This window comes from Cervus canadensis, chromosome 25, assembly GCF_019320065.1.
Source record: "Cervus canadensis isolate Bull #8, Minnesota chromosome 25, ASM1932006v1, whole genome shotgun sequence".
Lineage (NCBI taxonomy): Eukaryota > Metazoa > Chordata > Mammalia > Artiodactyla > Cervidae > Cervus > Cervus canadensis.
The window spans coordinates 28,250,338-28,270,937 of record NC_057410.1 but is presented as its reverse complement, the minus strand read 5'-3'; the positions used below and the strand labels follow the sequence as shown (position 1 = coordinate 28,270,937).

At 47.2% G+C, this 20,600-nt stretch overlaps 1 protein-coding gene across 1 annotated transcript; it reads right to left on the bottom strand.

The window, feature by feature from the left end:
• Nucleotides 1-3,119: 3,119 nt before the first annotated feature.
• On the bottom strand, nucleotides 3,120-20,298 carry LOC122427546 (keratin, type II cuticular Hb5-like). The gene is made up of 9 exons (XM_043447097.1): nucleotides 19,799-20,298; nucleotides 17,152-17,360; nucleotides 15,425-15,485; nucleotides 14,388-14,483; nucleotides 13,306-13,470; nucleotides 12,947-13,072; nucleotides 7,582-7,802; nucleotides 4,643-4,674; nucleotides 3,120-3,939 (listed from the first exon to the last, which is right to left on the bottom strand). The coding sequence occupies exons 1-9, from the start codon at nucleotides 20,219-20,221 to the stop codon at nucleotides 3,788-3,790; spliced, it is 1,485 nt and encodes a 494-aa protein (XP_043303032.1). The 5' UTR covers nucleotides 20,222-20,298; the 3' UTR covers nucleotides 3,120-3,787.
• Between the last annotated feature and the right edge of the window lie 302 nt (nucleotides 20,299-20,600).

The window sequence follows — 20,600 nt, the reverse complement described above, 5'->3', positions numbered from 1 at the left end:
CTTGGGGGTGAGTGAGATAAGCATTTTCCAGCCTTGCCACTTCCTGTGGTTCTGGGTCTCTGCAGTAGCCTGTGCTTTAGGGAAAACGCCTTGATGTTACCATGGGTCTGGGCCAAGTGTAACTCAAAAGTTAAATCTGATAAACAAAAACATAACACCATGCATTGAAAAGTCAAACAACCAGAAGCTGGGAGTTAGCAGCTATTTAATAAGCTTCCATGTTCTGTGCATAGCAGCCCGAGGTGTCATCAGCTTATGGAGATGAAACTTCTCCTCCCCCACCCTTGCATTCAACAGCAAAAATGCAGAGCCATCTCTTCTCTTTTCAAAGGAAAGGAGCTGTTCCTTGCAGAAAGTCAAGGATACACTCCAAGAGTAACTGAGGATTAAAGTTTCATTACAAAAAAAAATTTAAGGAAAAGTCAAGTGATCTAAATCTCTTGATTAAGAAAAAGCCAGAAGAGCAGGGGTTCCAGACAATAAAGCAGGCCCATGTGGGTGGTTCCAGGGCTTTCCTGGAATCTGCCACTCCCCCCCCTCCTTTTTTTTAAACTCCACAGAAGCTAAGAGCTCCATCAAGAGAAAATCAGACCTTCTGTCCATTTTCTACTCTTCCTCAAACATTCAACACCCTTCCCTCAAATACACAGGCTCTCCAAAGGATGAGGATGTATGGGTTATAGTGCTTTCAAAAAAATCAGGTATGCTTAGACTGCGGGGTCTTCTCTGTTCCTTCTGGAGGCCACAAGCACTCCGTCACCAAGTTGCAAATCCTCTCTGCTTTGGGCCATCCTCACAAACACCCACGCCCGAGCCACTCCTTCTCCCAACCCGTGTCACCAACTGCTCTCTGCCTCAGTCCTTGGGATCTTGGGAAACAGAAACTGAAGCTATTACTCACCTGAGCCAAGCATAGTGAGAAAAGCAGATCAACCACATGACCAAGGAAACCACAAAGTATAACTCTCCTTGGAATGGACATGGACATTAGAAATGACCATTTCTGGTAATCACCCCATGTCTGGATGCCCCGCTCTTATTCCCTTAGTGGGCAGTGGACAGTACTGGTGAGAGGTCAGTTGGCAGGGAAGGGAGCAGGTCAAGGCAGCACTCAGAGGATGAGCTGTTGCATTGAAAATGAAGGCAACACTGGAGGCACAAATCTGCATGTACACACCCTTCCCCATCACCATCAGAAAGGAAAGGCAGACCTTCCCCCATTTCTGCCACCTCCCCCTCCCCTACTCCATTCTGGGGCAGAAGAGGCCTGGTACAACTCCTTTCCCTCCACAGAGGCGATCTAGTGGCTCCCTGAGCCCAATTTTCTCCCCTGCTCAGACTTGGTGGAATCTAGACCAAGGAAGTGCCCAGGATGAAGCCCCTGGAAGACCCTCTAAGTCCAGGAGGAGAGACCAGGGGGCCACCACACTAAAAAAGATCTGGGTCCTCCCAGGTCTCCCAGGGAGGGAGTCTCATGGGGACACATTCTGAAAGGCATCAGGAGGGCACTGCCAGGGAGAACTACTCACAGGTTTTTCTATGTCTTGACATCAAATATGTATTCTTGGGGCAAGATATCTTCCACCCAATCAGGTCTTTTATTTTAATCCTTTTTTTAAAAAAAAATCCCAAATAATGTAAGGTGGGAGAAATAAGTGTTCTTCCTGTAAAACAAATGAAAGAAAGTCGTCCACTGAAACCCCTCTCTCCATCTCATCACATCCAGGGAGGACACCCTCGCATCTGAGGACTCTGAACCAACTTCCCCGAGGGCTCTTCTTGGGGATTGTCTGTGCAGGAATTGCGGGCGGAGAGTCCCAGGGGGCTCAGCAGTAAAGAATCACTTTGCCAATGCAGGAGACGTGGGTTCAATCCCCAGTTGGGAAGATTCCCTGGAGAAGGAACTGGCAACTTACTCCAGTGTTCTTGCCTGGAGAATCCCATTGGACAGAGGAGCCTGGCGGGCTACAGTCCATGAGGTCACAAAGAGTCAGACATGACTTGGTGACTAAACAGCAACACCAGAGATCCCCTCAGAGCCCACTGCCCCTGTCCAGGCCATTGGGGCAAATGTCCTCTGACCAGAGGTCTGAGTTTTCATTCTGGATCCCCACGTAAGAGGCCTGTGTTAACTGCCCCATACTAAGGTCTGTCCAAGATTCTTAGAGAACAGAACCTGTGAGATGTTCCTACAAACACCTCCAGGAGACTCATTTATGTCACCTTTATTCTCTTTCCTCTGGAGTGTCAGTAAGGTAGGATCAGTTAGAATGGCATGGGCCATGATTTTATTCTTCAGGAAAAACCGAGGCAAGGCAGCAGAAGGTGTATGAACATTGACATTCTCTATTGGGGCTTCTCTTGTGGCTCAGATGCTAAAGAATCTGCCTTTAATGCCAGAGACCCCAGTTGGATCCCTGGGTTTGGAAGGTCACCTGGGTTTGGAGAAGGAAATGGCAACCCACTCTAGTATTCTTGCCTGGAGAATTCCATGGACAGACCATGGGGTCTCGAAGAGTCGGGCACAACTGAGTGACTAACGCACACAGCCCTCAGTTTGGATCCTGGACCAGCTGTATGAGAAGTTACTCAACTTCTCACAGCCTTAATTTCCATATCTGTACAATACTGTTGCTGTAAGCAATGAATGAAATACATGTATGATGTGCCAGACATCTAACCAGTGCTTGTCAACACAGGCTCCCCTCTCCTCCTCTTTTCTACTTTTGCCCCCACCCCACCTACCGTGGGTGGCCCAGACTGGCTCTGATCTTTTGACAAAGTCAGAGGACAAAGGCAAAGAGTTGAATCTGATCCTGTGAAAACCAGAGGGAAAGTCACCTCCACAGCCAGAATGATCTGAGCCACCCACACAAATCAGTGACTCTTGCTCTTTAATTTTTATGGGAATCACCTGGGAACTTGCTTAAATTCAGAGTCCTGGGCTCATCTCCAGAACTTTTGCTTCAGTGGCTCTGGATGAAGCCCAACATCTGCATATTTAACAACCCCCTCATTCCCCGCTCCTCAGGGATCCTGATGTAGATGGTGGTCCATGGACCACACTTGGAGAAGCACTGAAACAACTGGGGAAAGCAAGGAAGGGTACAGGCATTGACTTGGTTAGAGGAGAAAATGTTTACCATGACATTTAATCATGCACACCAAAAGAGAGAAGAAGCCATACAGGAATCACCCCAATACAATAAAATTACAAACCACCGATAATAAAAACCTGGGAAGATTAGCCTGTCTTTCCATCCTGACCGCCACATGGTTGAGGGATGCTCTGGGAACACACAGTCTCTCAGATCAAGTGAGGGGACTCCCAGAGCCCCGCCCCACTCCCTCTGCTGCCCCCTCAGTGCTGAAGGGCCATGAACAGCCCGTTGTCCAAGGGCAAAGCACAAGGGTGCAACCATGCCCTGCCACCTGCTACCTGGGCCCCTGCCCAGAGGGCCTGGCACACGGTCAGTTCTTAGTAAATGTCTGCTAACCTGAAGTTAGGGAAGAAAATGACTAGGCAGTTTATATCAAAAAGTCTTTACATCTTTTCTTGGGCCACAGGGAGGGGGGAGAATCAATGGAGGTGGCAAGAATGCCAAACCCAGGGTTGACACTCAAAGAGTAAACTCCAGTGAGAAGGAACCTGGAGAGTCAGTTCTGGCTCCCTAGTAAGGGACAATCACTAAACTGACATTTGGGCCTGAGAGAGCAAAGTTTTCCCTGTTCCCCACTTTCCACCCTGGCCCCCTCAGACACCATCTGTCCAGCGTCCTATCCCCCACTATGCAAACCTCACAGATCTCACACTGGAACAGGCTCCCCCTACAGAGGGGGAGCAAAGAGCACTGCTGCTGATGGCCATGCCACCCAGGCCACGAGGGACAGTGGAACCAAGGTCCCCGCAGATCACGCCACCCTGGGAACGGCTCACACCTGTAAGGAGATACCAACTCAGAATCCTCTCCATTTCAGACATGGTATGACCCAGAGTTTTTCTAGAACCAATCATTAACTGTCTTTTCACACTGAGGGACTAGTGACATGAATCCTTTTAAACTACAGGAAAATCTAAACCCCTTGCCATCTTCCTGAAGAGGTATAGTTAGCAAGTTGGACTCCAAACTCTACTTAACTACATTGCAATGTTGAAATCTTTAGGCAAAAAAACTGATTGAGGACAGAATCATCTAGAAATAACACTGCTAGAAAGGTGAGGGGAACAGATGACATCTAGGCTAGAGGTGGCATAAACATCGAATGTTAAAGATACAGATTTAAGAGATGTTTTCAGTAGCCCCAAGTGATCAGAATATACAGCTCACGGTTGGTTGGTTTGTTTTCTCATAAAACATTGTACCACCTGAGGAGTATTCTGTTTGGCTGAAAGACTTGGGTGATTTTTAAAGAACCAATTAGCAGGTCTGAATTTGCCACATGCGTAAGCCTAAGCTTCATGGATGCCCCAGATGGGTCCATATTTTGGGTGGTGGTCAGATATTTTGGGCTCTCCATGTCTCTCAGCTCCTATCTCCCTTACTCAGTGACCTATGGACAGAGGTTCAGTCCCCTATCACAAGTAACCTATGAAGACCATAGATACCCAAAGAAGCATGCCCACCCACACCCTCAAACTTACAGATGTTGATGGAGCCCACACCTTCACACAACCTGCAGGGGAGAGAAGAGGAGGCAGTTAGAACCTGGTTCCTCTGCTTTTGCGGCATGCCTGTTCCCCATCCTGAAGGCAGGGAGGAGAGATGAGGGGCGGGGCCTTCTGCAGAGGCATCAGTGCTAGCACTGTTCCCTGGGACCCCTAAAGGACAGGGGGAGGTTACTTTGCAGGATCCAAAAGGCCGCTTTATTCCCTGTTTGCTTCTGTGCTATGAAAACTTGGGATACTGAAAAGTAGGGGTGGGGTGACCCTTTTTGTCCCTCTTCTAAAATTCCAGCAAAGCCAAAAAATAGGTGATGGGAGCATCTACTGCCTGACTGGACACCTCTGGGTGGGAAAAAGCTTACCTAGCATCCAAATGGATCCATTTTTACCTCACATTCTTAAATGCTATCCCAGACACACGCCTGACTTGATCAATTCAGAGGGAGGCTGAAGGGTATGTAGTTAAGAGCCTGGACCCTAGAGCTGGCTGAACCAGTTACTAGCTGGATGACCTTGGGCAAGTCACCTAACCTTTCCAAGCCTCAGTTTTCTCAGCTCTAACAAGATTGTTATAAGTTCTGTGTGTAAAGTGTCTGCAGACAGAGCCTGGCATGAAGTAAACCTGATGTAAGGGTTTTCGGTACCCTTTGCTGAACACTATAAACAACTCATTATGATGAGTCATTGTACCAGGACCTTGCATGCTTCATAAACACCTGTACTTTCTGCTCTGTGTCTCCCTCACTTTTTTTAAACTCCCAACTTCAAAACTTTTTCTCCAGGAGTGTTCTCCTCTGATTCATTCTGCCTGACTCAGAACCCTTCTCCACTCCTCGTTTTCTCAGGGGATATATGCTTCCAGCTCACCTTCCTGCTACGTGAACCTGGCTTTACTACAGTCTTAGAACTGTGCCCTTACAGAAGATTCTAGCCAATGCCCAGCAGCTATCTCCAAGTTGAGTGATTAGGCCTGCTTTTATTTTCTGTGCTTTCTGCAATGAATGAGCATATAATCTAATTACATATGTTATATGTAAGAGGAAAGTGAAAGTGCTAGTCACTCAGTCATGTCTGACTCTTTGTAACCCCATGGACTGTACCTAGCCAGGCCCCTCTGTCCTTGGAATTCTCCAGGAAAGAATACTGGAATGGGTTGCCATTCCCTTCTCCAGAGGATCTTTCCAACCCAGGGATCAAACCCGGGTCTCTCACATTGCAGGCAGATTCTTTACCATCTGAGCTATCAAGGAAGCCCCATATGTGAGAGAAGAAGGTCTATGAAAAGGGCAATGGCCACCATATGCAAATACACTAAACAACCATTCAAAACAAAAGCTCATGTGTAGGGAACACTGCGTCATTTATTATGACTGAGTTACCAACACACTAATGATGATTGATGATTACCATAATGAAAGTAAGTTTCACATTGCACTCTGAGTGCTAGCAAGTGGGTTAGGGACTGCAAAGGAGGGGATAGCGCAGTTGGCTTCACCCAAAGGCCTGAGAAATGGACAGGAAATTTACCAGCCTTGGTCAGGCATGGCCAGCTGCCTTGGGCGCCACTCTTGTCAGATTTCTAACACCGACAGTGTTCATATGGAGTCTCTCCGTGGGTGCAGCCCTCTCAGGCCACCCCACCATAGAGTTATTCTAATTCTGATAATACCTTCTTCCTGTACAAACTTACTACGTTCCAATACCTGTTGAATCTTTGTGATATCCTGAAGCAGTGGATTTTATGATTATCTGTTTTACAGGTTAGGACATTACTTTGAAGCTAGTATGTGTAGCGCTGGGATCCAAACCTGGGTGATCTGGCTCACAGCCTGTGATCATAACCTCTACACTCTATTCCCCAGTCTGGCCTGCTTCCCACGATGGGACCCAGCTCAGAGGCAATTGTGATGTGGCCATCTCAAGGCTAGAGACCCTTGTACCACCTGAAAAGTAAACCTGCATTGCTCCCTCCCATGCTGACATCCCCTGGCCCCTATTCTTGGCTCAAACTGTCAGCACTGCCTGAGGTGACCTATCCCTTTCCTGCCCCCCTCAGCTCCTCTACCTCCTCCCCTGGGAAGCCTCTGACAGTCTTCCTGGGACACTAAGCCCAGTCACCTAGGGGATGGGTGGACCCATGCCTGCCCCTGTCTTCCCTGCTGGGCAAGGACGCAGTGCTGCTTCCGTCTATTCTCCATTCCTGAACACCAGACTCTCTGGGCTGAGAGAATTCCTTGCATTCTGCGCATCCCAAAGTGAATGGCTTTTAACAAACCTTATGAATCATTCCAGCTTTCACAGCCCACTGAGATATGACTGCGAAAACACCCTTTCAGCCAACAGGGTAAAGAAGTTGCCTGGGAATGAGCTGTAGGTGCACTGGAGGGACAGCACAGGAGGGGACAGAGATCGCTGGCGTGCTAGCCAGGAGGCTGGTGTAGTTGTAGCTTAGCCACTAACTAGCTGCAATCTGATGATGAAGCTGAAGCTCCAATACTTTGGCCACTTGATGCAAAGAGCCGACTCATTAGAGAAGACCCTGATGCTGGGAAAGATTGAAGGCAGGAGAAGGGGATGACAGAGGATGAGATGGTTGGATGACGTCACCGACTCAACGGACGTGAGTTTGAGCAAACTCCGGGAGATGGTAAAGGACAGGGAAGCCTGGTGTACTGCAGTCCATGGGGTTGCAAAGAGCTGGACACGACTGGGTGACTCAACAACAAGAAGCTGTGGTCTTGGACAAGCCTTTCTCCTCTCTGAGCTTCCGTTTCCCTATCTGGGAATAGGGCAATGGCTGGCCTCTCTAGGTCTCTAGAGACTTGGCCAGTTTGAATGCTCTCTGCCTGGAGGTGAGTCAGTGAGACACTCTTCTAGTCCCATGTGGGGATATGAAGTGGCCCTGGGCCCATGCTCACCGGCTCTCCTCGCCCTCCAGCAGTTTGCGATAAGTGGCGATCTCCACGTCCAAGCCCAGCTTGGAGTTCATCACCTCCTGGTACTCCTTGAGCAGGCAGGCCATGTCCTGCTTGGCCTTCTGCAGGGCCTCCTCCAGCCCCACCAGCTTGCACTTGGCATCGTTAAGGGTCGCCTCGCCCTGCTGCTCCGCCTCGGCCAGGGCAGTCTCCAGCTTGCAGCGCTGTGGGGAGGAAAGGAGACAAGGAGCTTAAGAAGAGTGCTGTCTGTGGGGACTCTGGGTCTCTGTGGGGACTAAGGTCTCCCATAGCCTTGGTCATCCTAGTTTACCTCAATTCAAAATGGTCAATTTTTAAATTAACTAGGCAGGGAAATCACAGCCATTTGGAGCTTTCTCCCTTCATTTTTTAAAACTATCTTGTAAGACTCAATTCCAGGGTGAGCTGTTAGGGGAAGAAAATGTTAGCACTAGAATCAAACTAAGGCTAATATTAGATAATTATCTCACATTTTAATACTGCTGTTAGTTTACAAGTCACTTTCACAGATGGTATCTAATTTGACCTTGAAGTTACTCCTGAGCTTGTCAGAATAGGTATGGTTATTTCCATTATTCAGATGAAGACATTGAACCTCAGTCGGAGAGGCTGTGACTTGCTCCAAGCTACCCGATTAGTGAGGGCCAAGCCCAGATTTTCAGAAGCTGCTGTATGGGAATCTCATTCTTTGGTCCCCTAAGATCAGCATGCTGGAAGAAGCTCCTGTTCCAATGCTTTTATCCATTAACTATAGCGCCTTCCTTTTGTCCACTTAAGAAAGTATATGGAACTTCTACAACTCAATAGCAGAAAACAAAATTAACCTAATTTTTTTAATGGGCTAAGGACCTAAATAGACATCTCTTCAGACAAGACAAATAAATGACTAATAGATATATGAAAAAGACGTTCAACATCACCCATCATCAAGGAACTGCAAACCAATCACAGTGAGAATTACCTCACACCTGTCAGTTTGGCTATTATCAGAAAAGCCAAGACAAGTATTAATGAGGATGTGGAGAAATTGAACCTCTGGTACACTTTTGGTGGGAATGCAAAATAGTGCAGCTGCTCTGGAAAACAGTTTAAAGGTTCCCCAAAAACTTAAAAATAAGATTATCATATGATCCAGCAATTCCACTTCTGGGTATTTTATCCCAAAGAATCTAAAGCAGAATCTCAAAAAGATATTAGCTCTCGCATGTTCCTATTATTCACAATAGCCAAGAATGAAAACAATGTAATGTTCATCAACAGGTGAACGGATAAAGAAATTGTGGTATACACATACAATGGAATATTATTGAGCCTTTTAAAAGAAAGAAATTCTCCAATGTGTGACAAGGTGGATGAACCCTGAGGACATTATGCTAAGTGTAATGAGCACCGAAGAATTGATGTTTTTGAACTGTGGTGTTGGAGAAGTCTCTTGAGAGTCGCTTGGACTGTAAGGAGATCCAACCAGTCCATCCTAAAGGAGATCAGTCCTGGGTGTTCATTGGAAGGACTGATATTGAAGCTAAAACTCCAATACTTTGGCCACCTGATGCAAAGAGCTGACTCATTTGAAAAGACCCTGATGCTGGGAAAGATTGAGGACAGGAGGAGAAGGGGATGACAGAGGATGAGATGGTTGGATGGCATCACTGACTCAACGGATATGAGTTTGGGTGGACCCCGGGGGTTGGTGATGGACAGGGAGGCCTGGCGTGCTGCGGTTCATGGGGTCACAAAGAGTCAGACACGACTGAGCAACTGAACTGAACTGAATACACCAGACACAGAAAGACAAACACTGCACAATTCAGCTTATATGACGTATCTGAAATAGTCAAAATCATAGAATTAGAATGTAGTAGACATATCCCTGGTGGTCTAGTGGTTAAGAATCTGTCTTGCAATGCCAGGGTGCGAGTTCAATCCCTGGTCGGGAAACTAAGATCCCTATGTCTCAAGCAATTAAGACTGCAAAACTAGAGAGTCCATGTGGCGCAAGTAAAGACCCTGAATGAGGCAACAAAGATTCTACATGCGGCAACTAAGACCTGAAGCAGCCAAATAAATACATATTAAAAAAAAAAAAAAAGAAAGAGTGGAGTGATGGTTGCCAGGGTCTGGGAGGAGGAGGAAATAGGGAGTTAGAAATCAGTGGGCATAAAGCAGGACAAATAAGCTCTAGAGATTCACTATGAAACATTGTACCTAGAGTCAACAATAATGTATTGTACATTTTAAAATTTCGTTAAGAGGGTATATCTCATTTTAAGTGTTCTTGTTGTTAGTCACTCAGCCGCGTCCAATTCTTGTGACCCCATGGACTGTGGCCCACCAGGCTCCTCTGTCCATGGAACTCTCCAGGCAGGAATACTGGAGTGGGTTGCCATTCCCTTCTCCAGGGGATGTTCCCCACCCAGGAATCAAGATAGGGTCTCCCGCATATCAGGTGGATTCTTTACCATCTGAGCCTTCAGGAAACCTATAAGTTTTTATTCTAACCACATTAAAATAAATATTTTTAAAAAGCATATCAGAATGCAAGTGAGGAAAACTTCTAACGTTCTCTAACTTCACTTCTGGAAAGTAAATCATTCTCATATTCCATTATTTGGCCACTAATAGTAACAAATTACTTCTGATACGTCTTACACAGTGGCTGAGAACAGCTAAACTGAGGGGAGAGGACAGAATTTAAACCAGGTATACGTGGGAACTCAGTATTATGATACAGGTGGTATCACAAACCAGTGAGTAAAGAAATGGATTACATAACACATTTTCTTACTGTATGTGGAGAAATTTAATTAAAAAACTACTCCTTGTATACACCAAAAATAAAGGTCAGATGGATTAAAGACCTAAATCTGAGAGGTAAAAGTATAAAATCAGTGGAAGACAAAATTGTACCAGGAGATCTCTATGACCTCAAACCTTTGTTAAGTATTAACCGTTAAAGCAAAAAGTGATGGATTTGGCTACATCCAGTTTGAAGATTTCTATTTAGTGAAGGAAATCAGAGCAAAACAGACAAGTGGCAGACTTAGAGAAGATTAACTGCAAAATGTATAAATATAAAGGGTTAATGTCTACATAGAATGGACAAGGAAATACTGGAAATCACTGAGAAAAAAAAGACAGAATCATAATTAAAAAAAGGGCAGAAGATCTGAACAGGCAGCTCTTAGAAAGGAAAATGCAAATGAGTAGTAAGTGAATGAAGAGACAGTCATTCTAGTTAACGACAGAAATGAAAATTATAGTAACAGTTAGATGCCATTTACATGTTATTAGATCCACAAGAGTTCCAAAGCCTGGTAATAGCAAATGCTGAAACAGAAGTCCTCGCTTGCCCATACTGGGAGCACTCTGACCCGGAACTCCGAGGGCACTTATGGAAAGTAAATTAGTGAATATATTACAACTCAACAATTCCATTTCTTGCTTTATACCTTCAAAACATCCCTCACGTGGTTACACATGGAAACCTGTAGAAATATGTATTAAATGTTCATGATACAACTGATTGTAACAGTAAAGTCTCGGGGGCAAACTAAGCAAGCATCCATCAATGAGGGAATGGATAGGAAACCATGGTTTATAAATAGGACAGAAATAATGAAACAGACAATTTATAGTGATGTGCATGGATTTCAAAGACTTCCGACTGGCAAGGGGCAGAGTTTGAATGAGATTTATGGTATAATATCATTTTGTAAACTTAAAACACTAAGAGGTTTAAATGAATCTAATACACATATGAAATATATCGATGAAAGAGAGACTATGAAGACCTATATTAAATGCATGAGAGTGAGTGCTGGGATGAAGTTAGAGTAGAATTGAAGATGAAGGATGGACAGTTGTAGATGAGAGAAATGCACAGAGGGTGGTAGTGCTCCTTTTGAACAGGGTGATGTGTCACTAGTTCAGGCCTGGGCACCCTAAGTCCAACAAGAGAAGCGGGGGGAGAGAGAAAAAGCAGGAGACGCGCACAGCACTGGACTATGTTGTCTAAGGTGTGTTTAGAGGAGAGAAACTGTGAAGGGATATAGAGGGCAACGAGGACAGAATTCAGAGAAGGTAGACCAAGCATCCTCTCTTTGAATGTCTTGTGCACTCTTGGTCACTCAGATGCAGATTGTTAAAACACAAGCCTCTTCAAAAGGGGACACTCCTACACTGTTGGTGGGAATGTAAGTTGGTGCAGCCATTATGGAAAACAGTACGGAAACTGAAAGTCGCTCAGTCGTGTCCAACTCTTTTTGACCCATGGACTAAACAGTCCACGGAATTCTCCTGGCCAGAATACTGGAGTGGGTAGCCATTCCCTTCTCCAGGGGATCTTCCCAACCCAGGGATCGAATCCAGGTCTCCTGCATTGCAGTGGATTCTTTACCATCTGAGCCATCAGGGAAGCCCAAAATAGTATGCAGATTCCTTTAAAACTAAACATAGAGTTACCATATGATCCAGCAATCCCAGTCCTGGGTATATATCTGGAGAAAACCCTAATTTGAAAAGATACATGCACCCCAATGTTCATTGCAGCACTATTTACAATTGCCAAGACATGGAAGCAACCTCAATGTCCATCGACAGATGAGAGGATAAAGATGTGACACACACACAGAGAGAGAGGGGGAGAAAGAGAGAGAGGGAGGGAGGAATGTTACTCAGCCATAAAAAAGAGTGAAATAATACCTGTAGCAACATGAATGGACTTAGAGGCTATGTACTGAGTGAAGGCAGTAAGACAAAGACAAATACCATATGATATCACTTACATGTGGAATCAAAGATATGACACAAGTGAACTTATCTACAGAAGAGTCACAGACATAGAGAACAAACTATGGTTACCAAAAAGGGAAGAGGATGGGGAAGGGGATAAATTAGGAGTTTGGGATTAGCAGATATAAACAACTATATATAAAATAAATAAACACCAAGGTCCACTGTATAGTGCAGGAAATTATACTCAATATCCTTTAATAAACCATGATGGAAATGAAATATAGATGCTTGTGCATGTGAGCTAAATTGCTTCAGTTGTGTTCAGCTCTTTTGCGACCCTATGGACGATAGCCTGCCAGGCTCATCTGTGCATGGGATTCTCCAGGCAAGGATACTGGAGTGGGTTTCCATGCCCTCCTCCAGGGAATCTTACCAACCCAGGGATCGAGCCCATATCTTTTATGTCTCCTGCTTTGGCAGGTGAGTACTTTACCACTAGCACCACCTAGAAAGCCTATATTTATGCTTATGCCCCTCCAAAGTTAGCAGCAGTGGGAGGAAAGCAGAGAGCAGACCCCAGCAGCAGCCCACCAACCTGCTGCTTGACGTTCTCCACCTCGGCTGTCAGCCTCTGGATCATGCGGTTCAGCTCATTGATCTCCTCCTTGGTTCTGCGGAGGTTCTCACCCTGCTGTGTTACTGTGACCTTCATCTCCTCGCACTGCAGGTTGGGAGACAAACATGAGGAAAGGACCAATGACTGCAAGGTGGCTGCAGGTACTGAGATGTTGCCATGCAGAGTCAACCCACATTCTTCCGGGATTGTCCCACCTCCTGCCCTGCTCTGCATGGACCTCCACCATAGCCCCTCTGAGCGCATGGGTGCATTTTCCAGGGAAGCTCCAGCTCCAGAGGTCCTCTCTGCCCAGTGGGGCTGTCTGCCTTCCAGCTCACCTTGGTTTGGTACCAGGACTCAACCTCGGCCCGGCTGCGGCTGGCGATGCCATCATACTGGGCCTTGATCTCAGCCACAACCGCGTCCATGTTGAGCTCCCGGCTGTTGTCCATCTTGACCACCACCGAGGTATCAGAGATTTGCGACTGAAGGAGGCAGATTTCCTGTAGGAGACAACAACCAGTGCCCTCATCTCCAAAGCCCTCTCCGATTCTCCTCTCTGCAAGTAATTCAAAACACAAACCCCAACTCTGAAATTTTAGAAAATTAATTAGAAAACTTCTGGCAAGTCAGGAAATTTTTTAAAGTGCTGCTTTAAGAATAAAAGGCTAGAATTTGGATCATAATATCAAGGCAGTGAGTAAGGTGGAATTTCATTAATGCCTGGATCAACAGAGGTAAATTTCTGTGGATAGGGTCAAATTGGGTCACTCCACTTGGGGCCTCAAATACCCAGATCAGCTGTGACTGTCTGTATAAACCTAATCCACCAGATAACGGATAGGTTCAGAGTCCTGAATTTTCTAATTGGGCTTTCACACTATTTGAATTAATAAGATATGATTATTATATTCACATACCTAAACTTACAGTGTCAAATCTCCATGTTATGCTGTGTAGATAGGCAATGAATCACAGTCTTTCAAGTTATTTTTTTTGTTTTTTGTCTTTTTTTAATTACAGTATAGTTCATCTACAATGTTATGATCACTTTAGATGTATAGCAAACTGATTCAGTTATACATACATATATATCTTTTTTCAGATTTTTTTTTCTTATAGGTTATTACAAAATGTTGAGTTTAGTTCCCTGCATTCTATGGTAGGTATTTGTTGGTTATCTATTTTAGATATAGTAGTGTATATCTGTTAACTCCAAAAGGGAAGGGCATTACTCATTTCTATTTTGACAGATCTGAGCAAGAGAAAAATCTCTTGTCACAAAAGGAAAGGATCTTGAGGCCCTAGAAGAATAAGGAATGCTTAACTTCCTAGAACCAAGGAACCAGGACAGAAAACCTAGAAAACCCTCCTCCGCCCTCTCCTTCACTTGCCCTTCTGGAGATGGGAAGAGGCTCACCTCATCGTACAGGCACTGCAGGAAGCTCATCTCCTCCTTCAGGGCCTCCACGTTGGCCTCCAGGTCAGCCTTGCGCAGATAGGCACAGTCGATGTCCTGGTGGAGACACACAGGAGGGTGGGATAAGAGAGTGGGCCAGGGGAGCCTTCAGCGCCCCTGGACCTCTGCACTCTGTGGAGGCCCTGAGGCCATCTCCCAACCCACCCCTTTCCCATCACATAAACATCAGTGGGACCCCTGGGATAGAAGTGGGAAGGAGTCAGACTCCTAGAGAGTTCTTTCCACTTCCTCCAGAACGAAGGATCCCGCAGAAGCATGTAGCCTAAGATGACAACCTAAAATGTCAGGCTGCAGCCACCAAGCCAAACTGGTCCATAGAGCATGGCTGTGTGGTGAGCACAGAGCCAGGGGTGATCCTTGGCGCCCAGGGTCAGGCACCACTCAACACCCAAGCAGCTGGCTCTCCCGTCTGAAGCCAAGGCAACACCTGTCCTGGCAGATTTTTCTACCAGCCCTCTCTCCATTCCGTGATTACTATCAAATGAGGTGTGTCTGGTAAGCACAGTATTTATGAAGAGCATTAGCATACACTTCAACTCACCAATTTGAAATCAAAGAGAAATCATTAAAAGTTTTCTCCCCTGGTTTTTCCACCATCTCCACTTGCACTGAATAAGGACCACATCTCCCATAGTCACTAGCAAGCTGAGAACTAACACCTCCCGATCTGGGAAGCAAAGGCCATAGGAGAGAGAAACTGATTTGAAAGTGACCATGTCAGCTTTCGGGAAGTTTACAAAAAGCCAAACAGCAGCATGGTGAGGTCTCTTTTTAAGAAGCTTACATCAGCACAGTTGGTTCCTGCATGGCAGCCAAGATGGCTTTGGCAGCCTGACCCACTGACAAGCCTCCGTTTGCCGGGGAAGCTGGTCTGATCACCACCGCAACTGGACTGACTCGAAATTATCAAGATGCCCAGTTTCCGAGCATGCAGCATCCAAGATTTAATTCCTCTCCATATGCAACGAGTCACTCACCTTCTTCAGCACCACAAACTCATTCTCAGCCGTAGTCTTGAGAGCCACCTCTTCTTCATACCTGAGGAGAGACAGCACAGTTGGCCAGGCTCCACCCAAGGGGTGAGGGCCTCAGGCTAGCCAACCAAGTCCTAGGTTATCAAAACTCCCTGGTCCTGCCCTGGACTTTCTGTGACTCTTAGGAGAATCGTCTTGGCCTCTCTAGACTTCTGTTTCTCAGCCACAAAGAACCCACCAAAGGACACCGGATATGGAGTTCAGATACCTGATTTCTGGTCCAAGTTTGGGCTGAAGTCGCTGCAAAAACCTCAGGCAAGTCACTGAATCTCTGCGTCTTGGGTTAAATTGCCCGATGTGTGATCAGGTACCCCGTAATTATTTGTTCATTTCAAAGGAATGAAAGATACTCCAGGAGGCCTTTCAACCCTAAAACTGTACAAAATATAGCTACCCGGGAGGCCATTCTCTCCCTTTCCCCCAACATCCAAGACCTTGAAATCAGAGAAGCCACTCATGGTGCCCAGATTGCTGGGAGCATTTCCACAGCCCTCCTCTGCCAGCCTGGTCCATTCTCTCTCTCTTGCCTGTGAGGTTTTATCCCTGGAGCAGTCCTGCCCCAACCTGACAAGGAGTACCAGAGTTCCCAGAACATGGTTTTCACAACTTTTTAATGACAGGGTAATTGGGACTGCTGTAAACTCTGAGCTCTATAATTACCAGCCCTCACACCCCCAGAGTGAGAGACAGACCCTGACACCTGCAAACACAATTGTGTCTGCATTTGCATCCCCCCAGGCAAAACCCATTGCTGGATCCATCTGGATGGTAGAGCCTGATCTTCCAAGACCAGAATTTCAATTACTTCCCAGTGAAATTACCAGCACCAATTATGTCAAAATCACCCATCACTCTGTCCATATCTACCAAGTAAAGAAGAGCAAGTTAACAGTGACCTAGTAAGTTTAAACAAGGTAATGGCCAGACTAAATAAATCTAATTAAAACAAAAGATTTACATGGACCTTTGAATTGTGGAGCCTGGCAGAACAAGAGCCTGATAACTTATCTGCCGAGTAAATAGAAGAATGATCCAAGACACTTGAATGGTATCTGCCAAATCATCCTCAAGGTAACTCCCCAGAGACCTCTCCTTTCCTCCTGTCCTAGCGCTGACTGCTCCTAAGTGTCTGTTCTCCATCCTCCTGCGTCCTTTGTTCCTCACTCTCCATCTCTTTTGGGCTTCCCTGGTAACTCAAATGGTAAGGAATCTGTCTGCAACGCAGAAGGCCGGGGTTCAATCCCTGGGTCAGGAAAATCCCCTGGAGAAAGGAATGGCTACCCAGCCCAGGAATCTTGCTTGAAGAATTCCATGGACAGAGAATCCTGGTGGGCTTCAGCCCAGGGGTCACACGGAGTTGGACACGACTGAGTGACTAACACTTTCACTGTCACTTTCTCCATCTCTAGGTCAGTCTGTGCTCTGGATGTGTGCCCACCTCTCCCAGGCTGGGAGCTCTTCTTCCCTGCAAAGCTTTCCCCAGTTCCCAGAATGGGGCTGCAAGTGTTGAGAGCCGAGACAAGGCAGAGCAAACTAATAAAGCAGAGCCATCTTGGTAAGTAGGCTGGGATGACCCTAATCTTTAGCCACCTCCGTCTCCGGGAAGGTTGTATGAACTCAGTCAAGACCCACTGCACACCTATAACCACTCCCAGCCTGGCCACACTCACTTCTTCTTGTAGCCCTCCAGAACTTCCTCCACGTGGCTGAGCTCTGAGGCCAGCCTCCCGCTGTCGGCCTCCACGCACTCGGCCTCCCGCCTCAGTGTCTCGATGTAGCCATTGAACAGGGGCTCAAGGTTGCTCTCGCAGCACTGGCGGTTCTGGTAGAACTGCAGCTTGGTCTCCAGCAGCTTGTTCTGCTGCTCCAGGAGGCGCACCTGCCATCCGGAGTGGTAGAAAGAGACTCAGGAGGAGCCCCGGGAGGTGACTGGTCCCCCAGAGCTCCCCCTGCCCTTGGGGATGATCCCTGAGCCGCAGCAAATGATCTGGCCAAGTCAGAAAATGCAAGACACAATTGTTGCCCCCCAAAACTTCTCCTCGCTCCATCCCTCCTTCAAGAAAGAATACACAATGTATTTGTGATTTATTTACTCTGCACAGAACGAAATAACTTCTCATCCTGAAAAAATATCCCAGACCTTGTGTGGCAAGCCAAAAATGGCCCCTCAAAGATGTTTATGTCCCAGTCCTCAGAACCTGTAAATAGGTCGCATTACACGAAAGAGGACCTTGCAAGTGGAATTAAGGTTATGAAACTTAAGATCAAGGGATTAGCCTGAATTATCCAGGTGACACCAAGATAGTCACACAGGCCTTTTAAACTAAAAGGGAAGGCAGAAAAGTAAAAGATATCCTCAAAAGAAGGAAGCAGAGGAGAGATTTGAACCATGAGAAGCTCTGGTCCACTATCATCTTTGAAGATAGAGATCAGGCCTTGAGTCAAGGAATATGGAGGCCCCTAGACACTGAGACCAACCTCTGGCAGTCAGCCAGCAAGGGACAGGGACTCCAGTCCTCCAGTCACAGACCTCAATTCTGTACGTTTGCATGGCCCTGAACGTAAGTTTTTCCAGGACCTCCAGAGGAAGTACAACCCTGCTGACACCTTGATTTTGGCCTCGTTAGGTAATAGGTTTGTGTTCTTTTAAGCTGCTAAGTTTGTGGGCATTTTTATGGCAGTGATTCAAAAATGCACCCACCATGACTCTCCTTCACTCTGACCCCAAGGCAAGGGGTCCAGAGGGACTGGACCAGGAATCTGAAGATTTCTCATTGCCTAACTCTGCCACTCACCATGTCATTGTGCCTCATTTTTTCTGAGCTTCAATTTATTATTTTTATTTTTATTTATTTATTGATGGCTGCCTTCAGTCTTTGCTGCCGCTTGTGGACTTTCTGTAGTTGTGGTGAGCAGAGGTTACTCTCTAGTTGTGGTGTGTGGGTTTCTCCTTGTGGTGGCTTCTCTTGTTGCAAAGCATGGGCTCCACAATCTGAGGTCAGTGGTTGTGGCACACAGGCTTTTTTGTGCCGAGGTGTGTGAAATCTTCCCGGACCAGGGCTTGAACCTGTGTCCCCAGGATTGGCAGGCGGGTTCTTAACCACTGGATCACCAGGAAAGTCCTCTGAGCCTCATTTTAAACTGAGGCAGTGAGAACACATCAGCAGCGGCACACTGGCAGCCCCCAGGTGCTATCTGGCCCAGAGGCATGTTTTATTTGGCCTGCAGGTTGTTTTATAAAAGTCCGATTCATCACCAGCATTTAATAAGTGAGTGATTTGGGGCGAGAATCTGGCTTTCCCTCACCTCAACAAGCCTGAAACTTGGATGATGCTGGGTATGAGCTAGATTTCAACCTCGCCCAACCCCTGGCTGGTGGCCTTGGGCAAGGAGTAACCTGTATGATCCAACATCACCTTCATTTTGCCGAAGTGAGGGAAGAATGGTTTGGACAGCCAACAGCATGTTAAGAATGGGTGTCCAGCACCTTTGCTTGCAGGCATGCCTATTCCTGATGAGGGCATTTGTCTAAGAACAAAGTTTCCACTCCTCCCGCCCCCATCCCCTTGGAATGCACCTTACTACAAATTCCAAGGTGCAGATGTGCGCATGAATCACATTGGAAGGGGAGGTTTTCCTCCAATGAACATGGGTGGCTATCCTTCCCAGAGCCATCAGACTCACAGAGGGAGCTTCACTGGGACAAGGAAAACCAGAGCTATACATCCAACCAGACTGCAACATCAGAACGGCACCATGCTACATCCCCTAACCCGACCCCCGTGGATCTCCTGATTCTCACCTCACTGTCTTTAATCTGTATATGTTTTGAGTAGGGGAGTGCATCAGGGCCTGAAGTCCTAGAAATTCCCAGGCTTCCCACAAGGCGCCCACCAGAAAGAAGCAGGACAGGAGCTTCTGGACTCTCTGTCCTGGCTCCTCTGTCCACAAGGGAGACAGCAGCGTCTCCTCTAGGAGAGGGTGAGACACCAGCCTCAGCAGAGAGACCCACCCCACCCAACCCCCTTGATGGCTGAGATCCAGAAGATGGGGCCCCAGACACACAGTCAGCTCCTGCTGGGCAAGGTGAGCAGCAGCGATAAACCTTCCTTTTCTGTCTGGTGGTTTCACATCCACGATTACTTTGGAATCTCATGGCAACATTTGAAAACTGAGACCCTGATTCAGTCATGTTCTCAGGGCCATGCACTAATTCGGAACAGGGCAATCCCCAGGTATTGGAACCCAGTCTGTCACCAGGTTCCAAGTACCTTTCCCTTCCTAAGCCACAGCCCAGGGGACAACCCAGACACCCACCTTGTCGATGAAGGCAGCGAACTTGTTGTTGAGACATTTGATCTGCTCCTTCTCCTCGTGCTTCACGCACTGCGCCTTGGGGTCGATCTCCAGGTTGAGGGGTGTGAGGAGGCTCTCGTTGACCGACACAGTGGTGATACAGGGTGGGGTAGGCCCGCAGAGTCCCCCTGCCCTGTAGCCAAAGCTTCCCCCTCCTCGGAGGGGCCACGCACAACTCACTGCGATCCGCGGGGACCCCACTGCACACAGGCTCCGGCTGCCAAAGCCCCCGAGACGACGGTAGCTGGGTCCCCCGGGGCTGCCCCCGCGGAAGGCCAGGCCATTGGCAAAGCCATGCACCCCAGGCTTGGGCACAATGGCTGAGCAGGAGCTGAAGTCCCGCACCCTGTAGCTGGAACTGTTGCGGTAGGAACAGCTCGCCATGCCTCTGCGCGCCAGGCCAGGGCCAGGACGGGGAGGTGGGGAGAATCCAAGGATGCCAGGACCCGCTAGCCCTCCTGCCTTTTATCGGGCAGACAGCAGGCCTCCAGACAACATAAAAGTCAGGAGAAAGTTATTAACACCATTTATGAGCGTGGGAATCTCCTGCTAGGCAGGCTGAGAGGGAAGCTGAAACTTGCCTCCCTTAATAGATGTATCAAGGAGACCCTGTATCACAGTAAACCTGCCCCTGCCTTTTCAGCCCCACAGGCCTAGACACATCCATGAAGCCCCTAATTCCCCTGCAGCCCTGGGAGCAGACCTGACATCATGATCCCACATGGGCGAGTGGAGGCCTGTACCAGTGCATTCTTGAGACTTG

Excerpts from the sequence above, each read along its gene's own strand:
- LOC122427546 (XM_043447097.1), bottom strand. The coding sequence starts at position 20,221 with ATGGCGAGCTGTTCCTACCGCAACAGTTCCAGCTACAGGGTGCGGGAC. Across the intron at positions 13,073-13,305 it reads AGTCCTGGTACCAAACCAAG|TGCGAGGAGATGAAGGTCAC; the intron begins GTGAGCTGGAAG and ends CCCAACCTGCAG. Across the intron at positions 3,940-4,642 it reads TGTGGGCTCCATCAACATCT|GTGTGAGCCGTTCCCAGGGT; the intron begins GTAAGTTTGAGG and ends ATCTCCTTACAG.